We start from the raw sequence: 23,542 nt of genomic DNA on the forward strand, positions 1-23,542 counted from the left end.
AGTAGAATATTACTTTGAGAAGTTTTCTGAACACTTTTTCTATTTTTTTTATTTCCCTTTCCATCTTTGACGGATAAACCATTGATAATCGTTTACAAATAAATGTATCGAATCGTCACATCACATATTTTTTCAGTTTACTGTAATCTTGTTTTGTTACCATGATAACACCAACGAATAACGCGTCTGTAGGCCTTATTCTGTGAAAGAGTAAGTACAGAAAATGTTCATTTTTACAGTCACAATAAAACTGCAGATATCATTGAATATTTTTTATTTCCAAATCCAATTTACAATAAAATCAATTCAAATAACATTTGTTCGTTAAAATAAACATTATTACAGCTACTGACAAGAATATCACCTTTTTGAATGTTTATGAAAATGGCATTAGCAACCTAATTAAATTAAGAGCGTACATTTTTACCAATTTCTCTGAAGAAAGTACAAAAGTGTAGCTGCACTCGATCTTCCTGTACGGCTAGCACATATGGTCTAAACTCGTTTTGTCGTCATCGGTACTTTTTCCCAAGAATCCAATCGACAATGTAGCAAAGGCATGATCTGCTAGCAGTTCAGGTATAAAGAATTAGAATAATCAGGAATTTTTTGCTCATTAGATGAAAATACATCGTTAAGTAGAAAAATAGCACAATCATCAAGTGTATTCAAACAATAGGAAATGACCAGGATACCCCAAAAAAATACATTCCCACTACTTTTTAAGATGCTCCTGCCCAAGGCCGACTTTAAAATATGGGTAAATAACAATTTTCATTTATTTCAGACTTGCTTCCATAATTTGATAATTAAAAGAAAAGTAGACCCCATAGTTCGCAGGGCCCTAGGCAGTTGAAAAAGGGGCGTGTTCATAACTCTTGTTCTTTTATTGTTCTCAGTCAAGCATTCGAAGAAGTCTATCAAGAAAAAACAAGATGGGACAGAGGAGCCTTTTTAAAGTTTTTAACTTCATGTTTGGCTCTTACATTTAAATAAGTCCGAGTGTACATTCCGAATAATGACACGCTTTATATGCGTTTAGTATTCACGAAATGACCAAATAAACTAGCAATGTAGACCAAGCTCAGGGCTGCGTTCCCACTAGAGATGTGTGAGGAATGTGTATCTCATAAACCAATAGACGTGGCTTGTTAGTCTAACACCTAGTAGCATGGTGTACGTACGGTTATATTGCTATGAAGATGAGCTCTGATTGAGTTCGAAACGAGTCAGTGTAGTGTGGTGGTGGTGATAGATGGGTTGTGTGGAGGTGGAGGAACTGCATGAACACGCATATCATAAGGTCGCGGGTGAGCAAAGTAATTGTTTTAGTTCATCAATAGAGACGCTTCAGCTTCCTCGCTCCGCCCAGCTGTTGACTCCACTCCCCTAGAGCTGTGCCGAGCGAGGATAGGTAAATGAACCGTTTCTAATGGTCCATGACAAACATATTCCTCGTAACACACCCTCGCACATCTCTGGTGCAGCCTTAAGTTCGGTAAATAGTACACAAGACCCACCCCAAAACTAAGTATACATTGGGTAATATTTCGCCATCGTTTTAATAAACGTGAATCCCCACAAACGATACAGAAAACTTATGCCATAATAGTACTTATCAATAAAGGTTTAGAATAATAACAACAAAAAAATTAAAACCCTTCGTTTTTACAGCGGTGATTGTTGTATTTCACAAGCGCGCATGGTCTATGCTTGTGTGTTACCTCTAGTATATCTTAGTGTGCGTGACGAAGTAGGGCATTTGACGTCATTATCATTATCAGATAATACCAAGACCCAACTCTCACAAAAATACCATTTAATTTTAACACACACGCTATTGAAGCTTTGAAATAAATAATAGACAAAAGCTGGCAAACAAATGACATTCAAAATCGATGGAGAGAATGAGGAATCCCGCTTTGAGAGCTCATATAAAGTAAGTAAATTGATTGATGGTCGCAACTAGCGATAGGCACAGACACGCACACTGACACAGCCAAACTATCACACAAAATTTTGAAGTTATTATTACATGCTCTATTAACCTGTCCTCTCCCAGAGGCACAAATTTGTGCCCAAATTCCTTTGATCCTGTTATCCTGGGAGATGACAGATTAAGAACTAAATATTGGTTTTAAATTTAACAAACGACAGAAGATCATGACTCATTTTTTTAATGGCAAGTAAATGCGAGTGCCATAGAAAAGAGACGGGGCCTATGTAACTGTAAAATAGGTAGACACCTCTCACTCTGCTGCAACTCATTTTGAATTTCAGTGGGATCTTAGGTTTTTAATTGTAGGCACAATTATCTGTATCTGTAGTGTACTTGTTCAAGAAAATAGTTTGTGGCTATCATTAAGCAAAAAAAAAAAACAGATCTAAGTCTGTACATATTGGCTTTGCTGCAGCGTACGCCCAAGGGTTTCATTCTATTGTGTTATTATTCTAAGAATAAAAAGTATAAAAGGAAGCAGTCGTGTTTCAGCAAGCATGCAATACATCGTTGTATTCTTCATACAAATAGCGATTTACAACTAATCATGTGCGCTATGTTTGTGACAAAGGATTATTTCTCTAACAATTTCTATATTCCATTTATTTATTGCTTCGTTTTGATAAATATAGTTTTTTTTTTTGTTAACGAGTCTCTTATAAAATTCGAAGATTAGAATAGCTCCTGCATACACTACGAAGTAAACTTGTGTTTTTCTTTTGTTTAAACAAAACGAATACACACATAGGTTGGGCTGCGTAAATTCTTTATTTTGGTTCTTTGCCTTATTGTATGTTGGGAAACTTGTAAATACTAAAAAAAACACCTCAGCGTGGCGTAATTATTAGCTGATTGTACACTGTGCGAGCTACAACGCAAGACTTAGTCATTACCAAGTGTGACATTTCACAGAACGTAATAATTCAATTCAAATTTAGGAAAAGGTGGCTCGACCAATTTTTTGATGATGCTGCCACTGTTGTGGTTGGCTAAGACACGGCATGTAGGCGAACGTCTTGGTCAGAACATAATAAGTACTTAGTAACTGATTCGACACTCGTTTGCCAATAGTAGTCACTGACACAAGGATGTCAATAATAGTCACTGTACAGTCGCCACTACATATTTCTGAGCGACCAAGGTGGTCAAAAACATTGGCACATGCACTCTATTATTAAGGTATAATATTTGTTTTTCATTAAAAATAAGTTTGCTCAAGGAAATACTAAGATTTTTTTGAAAACGAAAAAGATTTTCGGGCGCTCCGAACGGTACTACCCCCCCCGCCTCCTGTTCTCCTGCTATACGCACCAAGGTGTCCTGCCAACTAAACCACCGTGTAAACCGATCATCATTGACTACATTTAAGTCTCAACTACTAACTCAGTCATATTTAAAGTTTCTGTAAATATCGTGTTGCGGTAACAGCCGCAAGTCTAAAGTGTGACTTATACAAAACTCCGGCTGAATTCTAGCGAAGTTAGGACATCAAAAAAGGTTTGGAATGTTTGCGATGCAAACGTTCGACGGAGTCTCGGTCGACATCTCGGCAACTCGCTCAGTGTACAACCGGGTATAAGTACAATTTAATCTGTTTTAACAATTTCTAAACTTTATTGATTTTATTTTAAGTTAGAATTAATATTAGTATACTGCTGTGTTTTGTGTAATTATCACGAATATGTTTTTTCTTTCTTTTTTTATGATCATTGTGTATGCAAGACCTCACTGAACAATGCAACATGGCGGAAGGAATAGGTTCGGAGCTCACAATCATATCAATACTGTCACAGGACCAACTTGCTATACTATCAGAATAAAAAAATATTCACCGGAGCTACTTCACGCCATTACCAATACTATTACTCCCTAACATTATATCATGAACAACACTTGGTTCAAAGCATATTTGACGAATACACAAATTATCGTTAATGTAAATATAATTTAGGCCAAAATTTGCGATAGCTAACTATTATAATCTTTTAAACTCTATGAAGATACATACAGTATACAATGGAAGGTATATCCGAACTATTACATTTTGTTTCGAGTCCATATTGTCAGATTGTTATGAGTGAAAATAGTGAAATATTTATCATACACTTTACAATATACTTTGATCAATTTCTATTAATATCTTATATATTTCAGCTACATACATAATATCACTTCAGCTGACAGTTTACAGTCTGTCTACTTTCTAAATTGTCTTTTTAAGCATCTAAACAATTCGAACGAAATGGGGACTTTATTAAAAAAATCAAAATTTCGCCACCACTGTGGAAGCTGCCCAAGAGTCGACCTATCTTCTCTTGATCGCGTGTACAGTATGTTCTTCACTAGCCAACTTCGCTCTTGACGTAGAACAATAGGTACGGGGTGGCAGCGGATCTCATTTTGGGTTCCGCGGAAAGCAGGTCTTCAAACTCCTCGTTGGAGATGGGCTTGACTTGTTCGTCGTCGCACGCGAGCCACGAGGCTTCCGGCCGGGGGCGGGGAACGCAGCACTCCTGAAAATTTCCGGTTAAAACCTATAAATTAATGAAACCACCTTTTTTACCACTAGATAACTCTCTCCAGTGTCGTCACAGTGTATGTTTTTATGAGTTAAGTTTTAAATGGGTCCCACTGAAAGACAGCGTTGTAGCTTACCGCAACATTATGCTGAGTGGGACCCACTTTATTCAATGTTCATTTGTATTCTGTGTGCCGAATATGTGTAAAAAAAATTATATCCCGTCATTTTTTTTTTCAAATTCGTTTGTAAATTTCATAGCCGTTTTCTGAAGTTCTGCATCGTATAGGTCGATTCACAGAGCTTGCACGAATTAACCCGTGTTGTACCGCACACGTCTCCGCGCATAGCCGCAGCCGTTGGTGGGCGGGCGCGGGCGGTTGAACTAATTATTAACTTACCTGTTAAGACACTATCACGGGCGCACACCATTCGTAAATTTTATATGAATTTATTAATGACTGTCAATTTCTCCGGTGGTACTAGCGTACCTATGGTACATATTGTCCCCCGTACATAACCATCTTTCATAAACAGCACTGGAAGGGGTCATATTATTCCCTAAACTATTTAGGTCCTTAGGTAGCGGGTGTTTGACATGAGTATAGTTAATTCAGGACCCGTGTTGTACTGCACACATGTCCGCTTGTTTTATACGCACCTTAGCGCCGCAGCCGTTGGTGGGCGGGCGCGGGCGGTTGAACAGCGTCCGCATGAAGCTCGAGCCGGTGGTGGCGGTCGCGTCGCCGCTGCCCTCTCGCTCGCACTTGAACTCGCCGCCGCAGGAGTCTCGCGCGTAGGCGACGTAGTGACCGCCGGTGAGGCTCTGACCGAGATGCATTATCACCGCCCACAGCATGTACCTGCAATTTTATTTGTACACTCGAACCAATGAGGGCTATCGCGTATGAATTCACCGCTAGAGGCGCTAGTGTAGCGTGAGGTCTACGAAATGTCAAATCTCATAGTTTTTGGGTGAGCTAAGCGGGTTTATTTATAATTAGAATAATTTTGTGAATATTTTGCATTACCTGAAATTAATTATGGCAATTATGCGTTACGGGGCAATGAATGTCTGTGTTTTGAGACAGTTTTGTCTTTCGGAAACTTTTGTCTTCCCTTTTTTTCCGAACAAAACGGGAATACGCAACACTGTGGTTGCTCGATATTTTTATGGTACGGTTTTAAGGTATATTAAATATGATTTTAATCTAAACTTTGTAGTCACGCCCGTAATAACAGACTTTGAAAGCCACACTTTAAAACCTAACACAACAGTGGCGCCATCTAGAAAGACAAAAAAAACGATAGCCCTCATTGAATCATGACCCACAGTGGAACCTTTTCCTAGAAGAGTAGTTCTGATAGAACTGTTCATAATATATAAGTTAATGTGTCTACTCCAATAATTATATGTGATAGACTTTAATATTCTTTAAAAACAAACAAATGTTTATTAACCGTTTTTAAAGAAAATAATAGTCTATCATAATTGTTGCAGCAGCTAAATTAATTTATATATTAAGAACAGTTATATCAGACCACATTTTTAATTTTCATTCAATTTTTATGGAATAATCGAGAAAAACTATCAAAAATGCAACGTTGCCAGCTCAGCAGGTATAAACGCTCTTAAACAACATTATTCTAAGATTAGTTTTTATTTTTGTATTTTTTAATTCAATCCCAAATTATTGTTACTTTTACCCATATCGAAAATACAAACGTGCCGAGGACCTGGGGTTCGATTCCCAGCGCTGGTCTTATTTTTCTGGTTTTTCTGTGCATCTGTATTTCAGTTTGTATTTTCAACATTATTCTAATTAAAGAGTAACCTGTGCGTCGGCGGATGGTCGCTCGGCCGCTTCGCGCAGACTTCGCAGAAGCACGGCATCAGCAGCGGGGTCGGCGCGTGCCGCGTTATCTTCTCCATGCCGCCGCTAAACCTGGCGGCGAAACAACCATGTAAGGTAGTGCCACGAGAGTTGAAGTGAATGATTACACGCACAGCAATTAACTGAAACAATAACTTTGCTCACCCGCGACCTTATGATATGCGTGTTCATGCAGTTCCTCCAATCCACACTGTAAGAACACACAAATCACACAAACCCTCTATCACCACCACCACACTACACTGACGCGTTCCAGAGCTCATCTTCAGAGCAAACTATGGTACCAGATATCTGGTACCATGCGGTGTGTTCTTACAGTGTGGAGGTGGAGGAACTGCTTGAACACACATATTTTGCATAAACGTAGCTATCATAAGGTCGCGGGTGAGCAAAGTTATTGTTTTAGATTCATTGATATGGACATGGACCTCCGCAAAGTAAAGCCTGATTCAATAAATTACACACACACACACACAGCTATATGAAGAATTTGAAATGAATGAGTGAATGTCAAAATCCTCTGTCATTACATGACTCTGGTGGCACTACCTATAACTAGACTTTATCCGCGGCTTCGCTCACGAACCCCTTTATATCCGGCAGTTGACTTGGGATTCCGAAACTCTATTATAACTGCCGTGGGATTTTGCAAAAATTACATCGTGGTTTTCATAAACTTTAACACAGCGGTTGAAATTTCGATATTCTATCCCGGTCCTATGGTTTTTTTTTTTTTTAGATTAGCCTATTTTTGTGTCCCACTGCTGGGCAAAGGCCTCTCCTCTCTTGCTCTACTCCTGCCTATCAAATCGGGATAAAAAGAAACCTATGTCTTTTTCCCTCCCGAATCACATCTTTTATCTTTGTCATTTTTAGTTTGATTGATCAAAGAAAAGATACATGTCTAATATTTCCTGATAGTAACTGACTGAATTGTTAGAGATTGTAAACCTCCTTGTGTTTAAAACTATGTGTACTTTGGCTGTGTCCTAGCAACGCAGCAGGGCTACTACGAAACTCGAAACTCGAAGTTGGTGTCGTGCGGTCCCTCTGACACTTATACCATTTAATACGAGAGCGAGAGGGACGGTACGATACGAACTTCGAGTTTCGTAGTAGCCCTGCTGTTGTTCTTTACTTGATCTTGATTATAGGGTTACCTTTTCAGTTGCAACACGAGGATGCGCGGGAGGCGGGAGTAAGCCACGCTGCGTCGCGCTTCGTTGTAGCGCAGACAGCGCTCGCACCAATACTGGAAGAGAAGCGAACTTTGTTCTAGTATAAAAAGAAAACAAACATTGTCTTGCCATATGACTTTTTTTTAAAAGATGTCCATTTTCAGTTGTCCACTTATAAAAAAAAAACCTGACGCTATTTTCAAAACACAAAATAAGTAATATTAAGTTTAAATATATACAAAACCTTGTGGTAAAGGTGATAAAAAGTCAGATAATCTTTGTTGTTGGATCCAATAGAAAGTTTCCATGTAGTTAAATTACGATTTTTTTCTCACAAGATTTCGGGACGTTTTCCTAACGTCAAGAAATAATGGATGTTTTATGCAGTTTATGCTTGATGATCTCATCCTTAATTTATTGGCAAACTGATTTCTTGTCAATTTCATGACGGGACAACTTATAGAGAAATCACTTTGTTTTTTTTTATTTCCGTCAAACCCCCCTCCTTGGTCGTCGTTCCGTTATATTTATCCGTTACTTAGTACCCGTAAAACAAGCTTTGCTAAGCTTACATTGGGACTAGGTCCCGTGATATTTATTTATAACTTCGGCAGACGGCTCAGTTCATTGATTTGAGCTACCTGATAATTACCTTTTTAGTATTTTTTTTTGTTTTTAAAATATATTCGCGCGTCAAATTGAATGGCAATCAAGAAAAGTTGACATTTGATTAGACATTATGTTCAAAACGTTGTACGCGGGGGTCTTAGGAGGCTATGCCATACCTTGTTCTGGTCGCGCAGATACTCGCTGGAGAGGCAGGCGGCGCGGAAGGGCTCGTCGCCGGGCTCGTCCTCCCCCACCGGCACGCACAGCTCTAACACGGCCTGCGCTTTCTGCGTCACCGCTTCGCACTCCAAACATTGGGTGCGGACAACCATCGTACCTGGAGAATAGCCATAGATATAGACATATAAACATCAAAATGTACACTGACTCTTAATGCACAAATTACAAAAAACATTTGATGATGTCGAAAAGGTAATTTTCTCAAACATCCAAGGAAATGTAGTCCTTATCTTCGTGATCATAGAACGCCTACTACGTCATTGTATGAGTATAGCACTTATTGAAGATTCGTTCTATTTTCTTTCAAATTAGAGGATAGTAATGGAATTTCATACAACATTGCCGGCCAAGGCCAGCAAAGAGATTGTCTTTTGTTTCAGTGGGAAAATAACAAGAAATAAACCCTCGTACCTACCTTCAAAGTCATCAGCCACGAAGTCCCATCCAGGTCTGGCCCGTTCCTCCCTCTCGGGGTCCGCCGGGGACGGGGCCCTCTCTTCAGTGGGCGAGTGCCGCTTATCACTGGCCTTGGTCTCCTTACGCTTCTTCCACGACTTGCGCAAATTGCCTAGCGTTGGTTTGTCTTTTGTTTCAGTGGGAAAATAACAAGAAATAAACCCTCGTACCTACCTTCAAAGTCATCAGCCACGAAGTCCCATCCAGGTCTGGCCCGTTCCTCCCTCTCGGGGTCCGCCGGGGACGGGGCCCTCTCTTCAGTGGGCGAGTGCCGCTTTTCACTGGCCTTGGTCTCCTTACGCTTCTTCCACGACTTGCGCAAATTGCCTAGCGTTGGTTTGCTGTCATCGAGACTAGGCTGCCTTGCGATGCCGTTGCTGAAAGTTCGGTGCAATTTTAGGAAAATAAACGAGATTTCTCTTGCTACTGCGCGGTTGTTGGTGGTATTGAAAAATTGTTCTTTTGCTTGCAGCAATGTTATACTTGTAAGAGTAATGCAAGACAATCGGCATATTCACCTTTATTCTTTTCTCTTTCACATGTCACTTTTTTATATTACCAGCGCTTTCAGAAAGACCATGATTACCAAGAAGAATGAGCCCGGAAGAAACTTGGCAGGCAGTAGTTATAAGTATATTAAAATTATATTATTAATTGATTTAATTTAATTTTGTAATTTTACATGTGCTATCTGACATTAAATAAAATATATTACAATTTGTTGGTTCTAAATTGAGTAAACATATTTTAACTTTCACTTTGATGTAGGTTGACTGGAGCTTATACAGCCATGATAATTTATTTGACCGATTTTGTCAAAAAATCCTTTTAACAGCCATACAAGACGACCGACAATTAACTAAAATTGGTCAATTCCGTGGCTGTCCGTACTATGGTAACATCGGCACCCTTTGGGTACACAGCTCCAAGCCATAGGTGCAAGTTACCTGTCTCCGTTCTCAGGCACGTGCAGCCTCGCGCGGTCCGCGAGCGCGCGGCACGTCTCGCGGATGTTGTCCAGGATGCAGACCAACAACTCGTGGGCATCTTGTTGCCGGTTACCTGAACAGAAGTACTTTTCAGTATCAGGAGTCCGAGCAGAGCCTTAACCTGCGATTTCTCAAGGGATTTTTTGTGAAAACTACTTACGTGTGGAAAAACATTGAAAATTTGATAAAAAAAAATGCATGGAGATAAAATCTTCCTGTGACTCAACTTCCATACAAAATTTAAATTGTTTTTTTCTCATTATAACGTTTTTTCACTTGTATCGTATAAATAATCAGTAGTCTTAATGCGAGTCAAATTATCGTACAGGTTTTTTTTTAAATGATGTATAAGCGAAACCTCGCTTACATCTATGAAATTTACTACTGGGTATTACTCGAGTACTGCCTTTTCGCAACGTAACGTTTGGCAACCTGTTTCATTTCGCAACTTTTCATTTCGCAAACTCTATAACTGTAAATATTTCATGATTTATTTCAGGGCCATCGTGTACAACCCTTTAGGTTAGGTTAAGTTACTTTTATAAAAATCCTGATATATTTACAGTTTCAGAAATATTTAACAGTTGGGAAATCAAAAGTTGCGAAACGAAACAGGTTGCCAAACGTTTTTCGCCGAAACATTAGTAAACCAGGTATTACTATATGAGTAATTTATTACTGGGTATTGGGTAAAATATAACCGAGCTGAAGCAGTTACCTTCGAAGGTAGGATTGACATCCTGCAGAGCAGTGAGGAAAGCGTCAGCGGCGAAGGGCTCCGGAGAGGCGTCCGTGGAGCTGCTATTGAAACACTTGCTCTCGGCTGCCTTCAGGTTAAGATACGTCTCATGCAGCTTCTCCGTTGCTATCTAACGAGGAAGGAATAAATATTAATATATAAATAAATGACAGTAACTAGCTGTTTCCCGCGTCTACACCTACGAAGAATTCGCTTATCGCTATCTCGCGGGGACTAATAATGGGAGTAATTTTATCAATTTTTGTCTTGAAAACAATTACTTTGGTCACTCGTGACCGCGAAGTCGCGTTTTGGTCGCGACTTCGCGAGGGCAAAGTAATTGTTTATATTACATTGATATGGACTTCCACAAAGTAACGCCTGATTCAATAAACTAATCTTTGTCTCCATTCTTGCCTTCCTCAGAAGTCAAATGAACAAAATCATATTCTGAAGTACAAAAATAAAGTTTGGAACTTTAGTAGAATTCAGACAGAAGTGACAGTGAACATTTAATCTTTTGTTAGTACCTAATTATGCATTTCCAATACATATTTTTGAAATAAGTAGAAGGTTTTTATGTAGAGACAAGTGTAAGAATATGAACTTATTTAAAGTTTCAAAAATAAATACCACAGACTCTTATTCCGACCCAATAAGGCCCTATTAACATATTTTTGAGTGGTTCGAATAGATACGTATTTTTGCACTTCACTGTACAGTGGTTGGTATTAGTTTTGTTTTTCAGACTATTCGGGAAGTGTAGATAAATTGTCTTTAATTGATAGGCTATTTTTTGCATAAATACGGAATATAAACTAAAGAACAGTAGATTAGATAACCAATTATGATAAAGAAATAGGTCAAGGTATGAAATTAATATCAGAAGAAACGCTTCATACAACATTCGTTTAAAAATTTCCAAGAATCAATAATGTAGTCTTAGCAACATTGTACTTAAAAACTAATAATTAATACCGCTTCCTTAAAAAAAAACTCCATATACTTACAAACATCACTTATCTTGATAGTAACAGTAATATAACATAGTTGCCAGAAATACCACTTGTAAACCTTATTACAAGATGACGTAAGGAGCAAGAATAAGAATCTCGTTTTGCTTAGCAACATGACAATGTACGCAAATTTCTTTAGCCTCCTTACCGAATAAAAATATTTGTATAGCGAGATAATAATGGCAATTTTAAAGTGTGTAAATTGTGTCAGCGTAATTTTATCAATGCATATCTACTGAATATATGATGTAGGTTTTAGTAAGAACAGAGCTGTTACAATGGAAGTTAAAGTTAAATTAATATGATGAAATCTTTGGTGTTTGTGTTTAAAATTCAAACTGCATTAACAATTGTCAAAGGTCTCTAATAGAAGTTAGCCATAGCTAAAATTGGTTCTCGTTTGATACTAGGTTACTATTTATTTTACGTATTTATGGCATCCCAGCCTATATACGTCCCACTGCAGGGCACAGGCCTCTCCTCAGAATGAGAGGGCTTGGGCAGTAGTTCCCACGCGGGCCCAGTGCGGATTGGGAACTTCACACACACCATTGAATTGCTTCGCAGGTTTGTGCAGGTTTCCTCACGATGTTTTCCTTCACCGTAAAGCTCGTGGTAAATTTCAAATGTAATTCCGCACATGAATTTCGAAAAACTCGGTATTTATGGCATATTATTGGTGAAAACGTAAGAATAGCTCTTCCTGCACTGTGCGAGAAAAGGGAAGTGGACTGTATAGAAATTTCGAAAGAGCAACGAGAGGAAAGTCGGGATGGTGAAGGAACGTGCCGGAAGCAAAATATGGCGTCCCGCGACAAATTAATAAATAAAATGAAAAAGCACGCGAAAGAATAGCTGCTGTAGGAAGCTCTCACCTGAGAACTCCTCGTCTGCTGCAGGGCAGGATCTTAGGGCGTCGGTAACGGGCACCGTTGGCTCGAAGTCTTCAGCTCCTCCGGAATCACTGTTAACTCTTACCTCTGGTGTCGTACTTAGCCTTCAGATCAGCGCAGGGGTGCAGGGAGGCTTCAGCAGCAGCACTGAGCTTACGTTGAATTTAAAAACTACGGTTTGAAGGAAAGCTTGTAAAGTTTGGGCAGCGTAACGGCTGCTTACAATTCAAATTCTTAAAATAATATTTAAAAAAAATAGAGAATGAATGGCGCTCCAGCTGACGAGTCAGCTGGTTTTGTTATCGAAAAAGTGGAGGGGAGCGGTTATTCGGATGTCGGTAGTTAAAACAATCAAGGTGTGGCCACCGTGAATAAAAAATATTAGGAGGTAAAGGCTCCTGACATCTGGCAATACTGAACATTTCCGCCCACCAAAATACGCTGTATTTTAACTAGGTTAAACGATAAGAATAAATAAAAAGTAAATAAAGAGATGGAAAGTAGGATTACTACGAGCGATAGTAGCGATGGAGTTAGGTAGGCAGGGGGCAAAGCTTTACGACTGGTCGTTTATAAAGACCGCAAGCGGTGCGCACGGTCACGACGCGCACTATGCCGTCAGCTCCAGGATGGGTATCTACGATGCGACCTAAAGGCCACTTCATGGGGCTGGTTTGTTCGTTAAGGACAAGAACCAGTGCGCCCTTTTCTAGGGCAACCTGCCTATCGTGCCATTTCATTCGCTGCTGCAGCGTATGCATGTATTCTTGGGACCACCTTGCCCAGAAATCTTGATGCATTTTTTTCCTTGATCGGAAACTAGTCTGCGGCAGTGTCCGCGGCGTGCTACGAAACGTCTTAGTGCGGCGAGGAACGCTTCTGTCGTAAGTTCGGTGGCGAGTTCTGCATGAACGGCCTTAGTAGCTGTGCATACAAAGACGCAAATGTACGCTTTGTACGTTTTATTTCCCCGCCCACGACCGAGAGATACGTCGGAAGGTCCGCCGTAGTCGACGGCGGCGCTTAAGAACGGTTTTAATGCGTTAATTCTGTAAGAAGGGAGGTCCCCCATGAAAGGTGCAGACGCGCTTGTAGGGCGAACGCGAAAGCATTTTAAACATTTCGATACGACTGCCCGGATCGCACGCTTTGGCGAGAGTATCCAGAAATTCTTAGCGAGCAAGTTTTGAAGCGTTTGGACTCCCGGATGCATAAATTTTTGGTGGTACTCTTCAATTAAAAGCGCGGTTAGACGGTCGTCTCGAGGTAGAAGCAACGGGTGCTTTATATCGAAGTCGACGGATGCGCGAGATAGGCGACCGCCCACCCTCAAGAGGCCCGCTTCATCTACGAAAGGCGATAGTTTTTTTAGAAGTTTTCGGTAGAGAATTAAATTTATGAGCTTTCAAAAGTTCGATTTCCGACGAGAAGTGATTCATTTGAGAAAACTTTATTAAAGCCATAAGGGCTCGCGTGACCTCCGCCGGGGTTATGGGGCCGGTGATGACCTTATTTTTAGATAAGCGGTGTCTTGAATTATGGATGTAACGTAGGCAGTATGCCACCACACGTTCTAAAGTTTTTAACGACGAGAATTTATTCAACAATATTACGGATGGGGTTTCTTCACTAGAACGTGCGACCAGAGGGACCAGTTTTTGCTCACCGAGATAAGAATCCGTATCGACTGAGGAGGCTGACCGTGGCCAAGCGTCAGCTTCGGCAGAACTGACCCGGATCCTAGCTTCCGGTGGCTTCCATCTACGCCAAAGGATGCGTTGGTATTCCGCGTCCTCCGGGAACACTAATATCTGCCTATACATCTGCTTTACATCAGCAGTGAAAACCACGGCGTGCCACCGGAAACGAAGAAGCAAGTGGAAGATAATTTTTTGTAGTTTGGGTCCCGCTAGCAATGTGTCGTTTAATGAGATACCTCGCACGTCCCTGGCGCTGGCGTCGAATACCACGCGGAGAGGGGTACTAGTTGAAGAGAGCCTCAGAATCCCGTGATGAGGAATGTAAAAACAATGACCGCTATCGTTTTCCGGAGGGTCACACCTTTCCAGATGACCACACGCCTCGTAATCCTCCATGAATGCCGCATAACTCTTCGAAAGTTCCGAGTTTAGCTGAAGCTTCTTTTCCAACAATGAGAAGCGCTTAAGCGCGATGGCACGAGAGCCGTTGAAAATTGGTTTACTTGTAAGGTCGGCGAAGGGTTGTGGAACAATATACCTACCCTCTTCCGTACGACGATAATTCGTGGCAAAATGTTGCTCACACAATGCGTCATTCTTCGATAGAAGGACATTGGTCGAGGTGTGAACGTCCTCCAACTCCCAAAACCTCCGAATGGAGTCATCTAACGATAGGTTTTCTGTGATTTTTGTAGTGACATGACAACTGCCACGACGAGGACGAGAAATATCCAATGCGCCACCACCCATCACGATCCAACCGAATATGGTTTTGATAACCGTGGGCTGACCCGGGTCACCCTGGATCAATCCTGGACGTAACGATGATGCGAACACGTCAACACCTAGCAGCATGTCGATCGGACCCGGTTCATTCCAACACGGGTCCGCGAAGGCCAGGTCTCTATTCGTTAACCACGACGATGGTTTAATATGTCCGGTTGGCATGTCGGAACATATAGTCGGCAAAACATATGCCTCGAACGAAAATGTACTATTATGTTCATCAGTATTGGATGAAATAGTACACGACAAAGTCCCACTAGGTTCCGCTAGCGCCTGGCCTATACCGCTAACAATGTGCTTCGCTTTACTCGCTTTCAAACCTAGCCTGTTTACACACTGTTCCGATATGAAGTTGCAAGCGCTAGCGCAGTCTAGTAGCACACGCACCGGAACCCGTTTACCGGTTCGATCTGTGACCAAAACTACGGCAGTCGCAAATAAAGTGGGTCCGGTCGCCGGGCCGGCCACCATGGCGATGGCCTCGTCAGCCGCCCCAGCCGATTTATTCATAATGCTAGGTTGCTCCGGTTTATGAAAATGCAACAGAGTATGATGCGAGTACCGACAGTGTTCACATCGCTGCTTCGAGCGACAACGCTTCACGGAGTGCGCTCTCGACAAGCATAAGATACAAAGTCTACTCTGTTTAGCGAATGTGAACCGGTCACCCGGACTATATTTTAAAAACGTTGGACAGGTTAGGATATGGTGCGACCCCTTGCATACCGCGCATGACACAGCAGCGGCCACGAAAGCCGTTTTATGTTTAGAATTCGTTTTATTCCCGGCTGGCGTTGGTATGTTCGCCGGCGGTGAGATCGTACCTACGTTTTCGAGCGCCCGACGCCTCTTTTCGATAAATTGTCCTAACACGTCAAAGTCCGGAACCCCGTCGGAATTATGCTCTAATTCGAACTGTTCCTTAGTAGCCTTGTCTAGTTTCGACCACAGCAAGTGCACTAACATAAAATTTTTGTCCGGTAGCTTATACGAATTTAAAATCATTAAATTCTCCGTAAACGTCCGTATAACCCGATCTAAGTCTCGAGAACTACGAACCGGTTCACAGTTCACGAGTTTCTCAAAATAAACGGTCGCGATTTGTCGCGTCTTATTATATTTCCTACATAAAGCGCTATACGCGACACCGTAACTCTCGTTCGTGAGCGGGTAATTCTTTATTAAATCATACGCCTCGTTTTTTACGATTGTTAGCAAATAATGCAGCTTTTCTACGTCGGCCAAATCCGGGCGCCTATGAATCAATGATTCATACAACTGTCTGAACGACACCCAATTTTCTAATTTTCCGTCAAAGTCTCGTATGTTGATTTTTGGAAGTCTAGCAGCGTGAGACGGAGGCGCTTCTTGAACCGGCTTTACAGCTCGGTCCGATTGCAACTCAGCCCAACGCGCTCTAACGGCTCGCAAATTCGCGTCAAATACCTGCGTTGTACGAAACTCTTCGCGATGCATGTTTAACGGCATAGAACATAAAACCTGACGCATAGCACTGTGATATTCGCCCGAAATTGTCTCAAAATCGTTATCAGAACATAATCGCAACTCACCATCGTTCGCCGCTACTAAATATTCGAGACGCATTAACGCGTAGTCTCGAGCTACGCGCGCAGGGTCGGCTAATTCAGCTCTCAACTCTGTATCTTGAGTTTTCGACATTTTCCGCACTTCTCACTCTAAACACACGCGAAATATCACACGGAATTACTTTACTTCAATTTATTTTAATCTTCTACACACAGCTACAGCAACGAACTAAAATGGCGCCGACATGAAAATAACTACGGGTAGACGGAAATATACTAACAACCGCCACGGGAAAATATAAATGTTACCAGTTCGAAAAATATACTTAACCGCCTCCAAACCGCACCGTAACGGTTATGTACAGGAGATTAAAATGGAAACGAACGGAAAAAACGGAGTTTAATAAATAGGGCCAACAAAACCGGAGGGGTCGTAAATACAACCGATTTTGATGAAAAATTCGATACGCTACCTAACCTTGAGGACAGATAAAATGCCTCTGTGTGCTAGTTAAATTTAAACCGGCTGTCTTATCCCCTTTACCGAAACACAACAGCGCGAACGCTGTTATTTCACGGCAGGTTCACGGATAAGATGGTGGTCCCAACCCGGGCGGACTTGCACAAGGTCCTACCACCGGTAATTTAATACGCAAATGCGAAATTAACGAAAATAATAGTAAGAGGTGGTAACGTTAAATATAGCAAACCCCTCCCAACGACAAAATATAAATGAGGGTTGCAAATTTAAATTAGACCTACCTTTTTAACGATAACGAAAAAATTAACAGGAAGGATAACCACAGACCAACACCCTCTCAACGAAAAAAACGAAAGCGATAAAAGAATGAGGGTTGTTAATCTATCGTGTACCCGACCCAACGACAGCGACAATTTTTAGTTTAAAGTAACTAAATTAAAATAACGGGAAGGTATTTAAACAACAACTAACAACCACTCTCAACGACGAAAGAAATAAATGAGGGTTGTTAGTCTCTTGTGTACCCGACCCAACGACAACGAAAAATTATTATTTAAAGTAAATATACTAAAAATAACGGGAAGGTATTTGAAATATGGACTAACAACGGTCTCCAACGAAAAATAAATAAATGAGGGTTGTTAGTCTATTGTGTACCTGACCCAACGACAACGAAAAATTCTTATTTAAAGTAAATATACTAAAAATAACGGGAAGGTATTTGAAATATGGACTAACAACGGTCTCCAACGAAAAATAAAATAAATGAGGGCTGTTAGTCTATTTCCTACCGAACCCAACGACAACGAAAAAACGGGAAGGAATACTACAGACCAGTAACCGCTTCCAACGACAATATATGAGGGTTACCAGCCTATAATTTATCCGACCCTAACGACAATTTTGTAACGAACTTTACAAACCTTCCGCCAACTTATTGACGCAATATTTTGCTTACCCGACAAAGGTTAAGGAATTTTTAAAGGATAGTTACACCAAACGAACTTTCAACAAGTGACAACGAAAAACGACGAAAAAAGGTCACTTATCAAAATATTCGGTTCGAAGACCAAAAAATGTGCGAGAAAGGGGAAGTGGACTGTATAGAAATTTCGAAAGAGCAACGAGAGGAAAGTCGGGATGGTGAAGGAACGTGGCGGAAGCAAAATATGGCGTCCCGCGACAAATTAATAAATAAAATGAAAAAGCACGCGAAAGAATAGCTGCTGTAGGAAGCTCTCACCTGAGAACTCCTCGTCTGCTGCAGGGCAGGATCTTAGGGAGTCGGTAACGGGCACCGTTGGCTCGAAGTCTTCAGCTCCTCCGGAATCACTGTTAACTCTTACCTCTGGTGTCGTACTTAGCCTTCAGATCAGCGCAGGGGTGCAGGGAGGCTTCAGCAGCAGCACTGAGCTTACGTTGAATTTAAAAACTACGGTTTGAAGGAAAGCTTGTAAAGTTTGGGCAGCGTAACGGCTGCTTACAATTCAAATTCTTAAAATAATATTTAAAAAATAGAGAATGAAATGGCGCTCCAGCTGACGAGTCAGCTGGTTTTGTTAGCGAAAAAGTGGAGGGGAGCGGTTATTCGGATGTCGGTAGTTATAACAATTAAGGTGTGGCCACCGTGAATAAAAAATATTAGGAGGTAAAGGCTCCTGACATCTGGCAATACTGAACATGCACATAATAACGAACAGATCAGAAGTCCTACTACGAAAATCGAAGTTCGTATCGTACCGTCCCTCTCACTCTCGTATTAAATAATATAAGCGTACGATACGAACATCGATTTTCGAATTTCGTAGTAGTGCAGGGGCCGTATTGTCTAACGCGCTGACGCACGCGATCGCATTCAGCATCTCCTTCTACCCTCGTCTTACGCCGTGTGTCAGAAAGAAGTGGAGAATACGATTTTGATTCCAAGTGTGATAGACAACAGGAGGTCTTATTAAGGCCTCTGATATGGAACATATTCAATTTTTAGAATGTGGAACATCCACTTGTGTGTATGCATGCATATGCTACTACATAAAAAGGCCATGTTTAAGTTTTTTTAAGTATACTATAGTTTCTTGATAGTTTTCCAGAGATGGTAAAATTGTAGTACAAACTTCCAACTTGTTGCATACTAACTGACTCTGTAAAGAATTTGTTAGCCATTATTCCGCGGGAACTATGAAATTTTACGGGATAATAAAGAGAACTCCTAGTCCTATCCAGGGTCTCAATTCAAACCATCTCCATAAAAAATATTATCAAAAATCTCACCTTTCTTCAGTGTTTTAAACGTGAATAGGTTTAACAGACTTACTTTTTCATTAAGTAAGGATTTAGTTGGACAAAATATGGTTTTGTTAGATCAATATCAGACAAAATTGACACTCTAGATTACATCTAGATTATGGATTAGATTGTACATGGTTATGTATGAATCACTACTGTATTACATCTGGACAATCAATATTATGTTTAAAATAAAATAATCTGATTAGTGGATAATGTTGCATCATTTAAAAGAGGTATGGTTAAATTACAACCTGTAATTGTTACACCCAGTATTATGAACAACAGTAATGTATGACGTGATAATTCATGCTCTTAGGACATATTAGGGCCCGGCTACAATGTTGAAACTTGTGCAAAAATTGGCGCAAAAACTATATGGCGTCCAAAAGCCACTTCTGTGGTATACCGTTTTGCCGTCTTAATGCACATGCTTACTTGTCAAATCGGAATTTGCGCAAGTATGATTGAGTATATAAGCCAGGGTTTCTTTAACTTTTTGCACTCACGGACTAATTTCACGATTTAAACATTTTAACAGACCCCTGTCAATTTTTTTTTTATTTCTAAGTAAGTTTGTTTATAGACTGACTTACTACAGACCCCTGATACACATGCTATGGACACCTAAGAAACCCTGATATAAGCAGACCCTTACATGAGAGAATCAGAGCTAATCTGATAGCTGTATCAGATCGTGCATTATTGTCATGCATTTGGGGTCAAAAATTACACTGTATACATTAACCGCACCCAAAAAAAACATATTGAAGTTTAAAACCTATACACTTAAACCAAGTACTACTTCTATCTATTAAATATTAATATGAATAAATAAAATTACAACAAAAGACCCACATAATAAGAAACTACATGCAGAATAGATAATATTGCATTAACTCCAAATCTGTACACTATAAAACTACTACCAGTAAATTGGTTGGCAATTGCTCAGGCCTGCTTATAATCGCAATAAGACTCTAAGGGGCTGTTTCACCATCCATTGATTAGTGTTAACTGGCGGTTAGGTGTGATGCCGTCTTTATTTGTTTTGTTCGAATAGACGGTGACGGCATCACATTTCACCGTCTGTTAACGCTAATCAATGGATGGTGAAACAGCCCCTAATTCAAATTACTCATATTATTTCCACAGCTATTCTTAAAGTCAGAGATAGGCTCAAGGAAAATTAAAAGTATTAAAAAATGTTTTACCCTTATTTTGCTTTTTTCCGCACTGGTGTCAGATTGTCCCAATGACAACAGGTCCTTGTTGCTCCAAGACCTGGCTCCGGACGAGGCGAGGCCAGAAGCACTCCTGCCGAGCGATGAGCTCTTCAGCCGTATGCTACCGAGCTTCTGTTCAACGCTGGTCAAGTCGTTCACTAAGTGGTGGAGGTTGTGTAGGAACCTTGGGGCATAGCTGAAATAGGAATGTTAAATCTTAAATTGTATAGATTGATCGATTTCAACATTTCTTTGTGTGGAGGTTTACATATAAGGATAAATTACAATTGTATCACCTTCCTAATTTAGTAAGGTTCATACATTGTAAATAAATAAAAAAAAATATTACTTTGTTTTTAGTTACCATTAACACCAATATTTCTCAACATTTTTGAGAGTAAACCTCCTAGCACTTCCTTGTGATAGGTGCTATTTTAATTTAGTCTGCAAACCCCCTTGGAAGACCATTGACCCATAATAATGAGCAAGAAATGATGAAGGTAATTTGTTTGTACATTAGGCTACAATAACAGCTACACAAATTAATTGCCTCTTGAGTCAGCCAGAAGCAAGTCTGTTTAAGTTAAAGTCAAAGTCAAAATATCTTTATTCAATTTAGGAAACAAGCACTTATGAATCAAAAAATCTACCACTGGTTCAGAAAAACCTGTGTTGAGAAGAATACGGCAAGAAACTCAATGAGGTATATTATATGTTATGCCCTTCATTCTCTCTTTGGTTGTGTTTCCTTTTAGGGATGAGTTTGGCTTTGTACTCTTTTTGTTTCATTGTTTTCTTTTTGTATTATTTTTATGTTTTATGTACAATAAAGTACGTATACATTTTTTAATCTAGCCAATTGAGTGTCCTTTTGCTGGGGAAAGACTTGTCCTGCTGCTATAGGTTTCTTTCAAAAGCATTCCACTGACTTTTGATATCATATAGGTTCAATCTTACTCTGCATCAATGGCCATCCAACAAAACTCAATGAATGTGTTTTGGCACATTTATTTCATAATTTCTGTCAACTGGGTGGTAGGACCTTGTGCAAGGTCCGCCCGGATTGCTACCACCATCTTGCTCGCTAATCCTGCCGTGAAGCAGCATTGCTTGCACTGTTGTGTTTCGGCATGGTGAGTAAGACAGCCGGTGAAATAACTGGCACTTGAGGTATCCCATCTTAGGCCTCTAGGTTGGCAACGCATCTGCAATACCCCTGGTGTTGCAGATGTTTATGGGCGGTGGTGATCTCTTACCATCAGGAGACCCACTTGCTCGTTTGCCATCCAGTCAAAAAACTTACAATAGAAACTTACCGTAAAGTGTAGAGCACACTGTTGAGAAAGCAAGTGTTCCCCAGGTTAGACAGGGTAGCGATAGGGATCTTCCGTTGTGTCCCATACTGATTATCATTATTGTGGTGGCCATTCAACATGGCAGTGCTTGGTACTGGCGTTTTGATGATTATCAGTTCACTATCTGGGTTTGATTTTAATACTGAAAGTAAAGTAAGCTGTAAGTTGATATTTCATCACACTTGTTCGTAAAAAGTGTTGTAACACGCAGGCTACCTTGGTTGCAACCCCCCAAATAAAACCCTCAACCTTAATGTGCTTGGCATGAAACCGTGGTCGGTAAATGAGTCATTGCCCATACAAATTTTCTTGTCATGAACCCCAAGGTTGGTAAATGACTCATTAATAAAGGTAATTCTATCTATGTCACACGGGCGGTACTAGAATTACGAACATCAACTCATTAAAGCCTTCAGTCTTAGACTTCAGGCTTCTAATAGACTCTCGTTCGTAATTCCTTATTTATTTACCGCCCTTAAGACACAATTTACTATTGCATGCTACCTTGTCAACAGTGGTAACAGTGGCACAAAATTATTTTATTTAATTAATAATTATTTATTTACCAGTTTTGATCACATTTAACATGGTTACTTACACAAAGTTACACAGAAAATTGGTTGGTTGCGCTGCGCAACAGGTTAAAGATTGGGTGGCAACAAGTTGGGCAGACCCAACAACCCCAGCTACAAATATGTGAGTGTTTATAGGAATGAAATAAGAGTTGCAACCTTCAGTTAGTAAATAAGTATGAGTAATCTGATAGACATTTGTATGACCAATATAAAGTGATGTTTACATTTTATCATGGGTCTCACAGTAGAGCCAGCTAATTAGGTATGATATTAGCAGTGGCTAATAGCATTAATAAATCCATTTTAAATGAATTTAATTCTGAGTTATTACATACCTGGTGGTTTGGTTGATTCTGATAAGGGTTTGAGCTTCTTAGCAGAGTTTAAAGTGTTATGGTACGTGCTTTTGAAAGGCCGCTTTACCGGCTTGTTTTCCTTATTATTGTTGTTTGAGAATTTAGCAGGAATTGAGTTCTCTTTAACTTCAAGTTGTCCGTTTTCGTTGCTCAGATATGTTGCATTATTTTTAATCAGGGACAGTGAAAACTTCGCTTTTTCGACACCTTTTTTCGTTTCAAACAAGTTAACTGGCATCTTCAGGATACCTGCAAGGAACGTGCAGAATAGTAATTGCAATTGAGCATAGCGCAGAGGCCACGACTTCGTAACTTTCCCGAAGCATGTGAAGGTTTTTAGCAAAATTCTCCTTATATTTCCATAGTACTCACATTAAAGTTTTCATGAGGCGTATTGACTTACATTATATCGTAAGACAAGAATGTATCTTATTACACTACTAAAATAAACAGAAATTTAAGAAAATTAACCGCGAGCACCCCCGTTTGTAGCAGACAGCCATATTGGATTATTTGATTGATGTCAGTGATGTGATGTCTTAAAACCACAGGCTACAACTACATGGAAACCAAGAAATGTCAAAGCATTTTGCCCAAATTAGGATCAATAAATAATTCATTATAGTCAGTTTCGATAAACTAAAGTCCAATTTAAATCAATGCAATGATTAACAAGTGCATTGCAACAAGTTGAAACA

General features: G+C 40.1%; 1 protein-coding gene across 1 annotated transcript; it reads right to left on the minus strand.

Moving 5' to 3' along the window:
- Positions 1 to 259: 259 nt before the first annotated feature.
- Usp1 (ubiquitin specific protease 1) lies at positions 260 to 23,090 on the minus strand. The gene is made up of 11 exons (XM_074086613.1): positions 22,824 to 23,090; positions 21,875 to 22,055; positions 20,547 to 20,754; positions 10,603 to 10,753; positions 9,843 to 9,957; positions 9,070 to 9,272; positions 8,376 to 8,536; positions 7,573 to 7,664; positions 6,353 to 6,463; positions 5,179 to 5,380; positions 260 to 4,512 (listed from the first exon to the last, which is right to left on the minus strand). Exons 1-11 carry the CDS (start codon positions 23,080 to 23,082, stop codon positions 4,342 to 4,344), a joined length of 1,854 nt encoding a protein of 617 aa, XP_073942714.1. The 5' UTR covers positions 23,083 to 23,090; the 3' UTR covers positions 260 to 4,341.
- Between the last annotated feature and the right edge of the window lie 452 nt (positions 23,091 to 23,542).

The sequence above is a fragment of the Choristoneura fumiferana genome, chromosome 4 (genome assembly GCF_025370935.1).
Source record: "Choristoneura fumiferana chromosome 4, NRCan_CFum_1, whole genome shotgun sequence".
Taxonomy (NCBI): Eukaryota; Metazoa; Arthropoda; class Insecta; order Lepidoptera; family Tortricidae; genus Choristoneura; species Choristoneura fumiferana.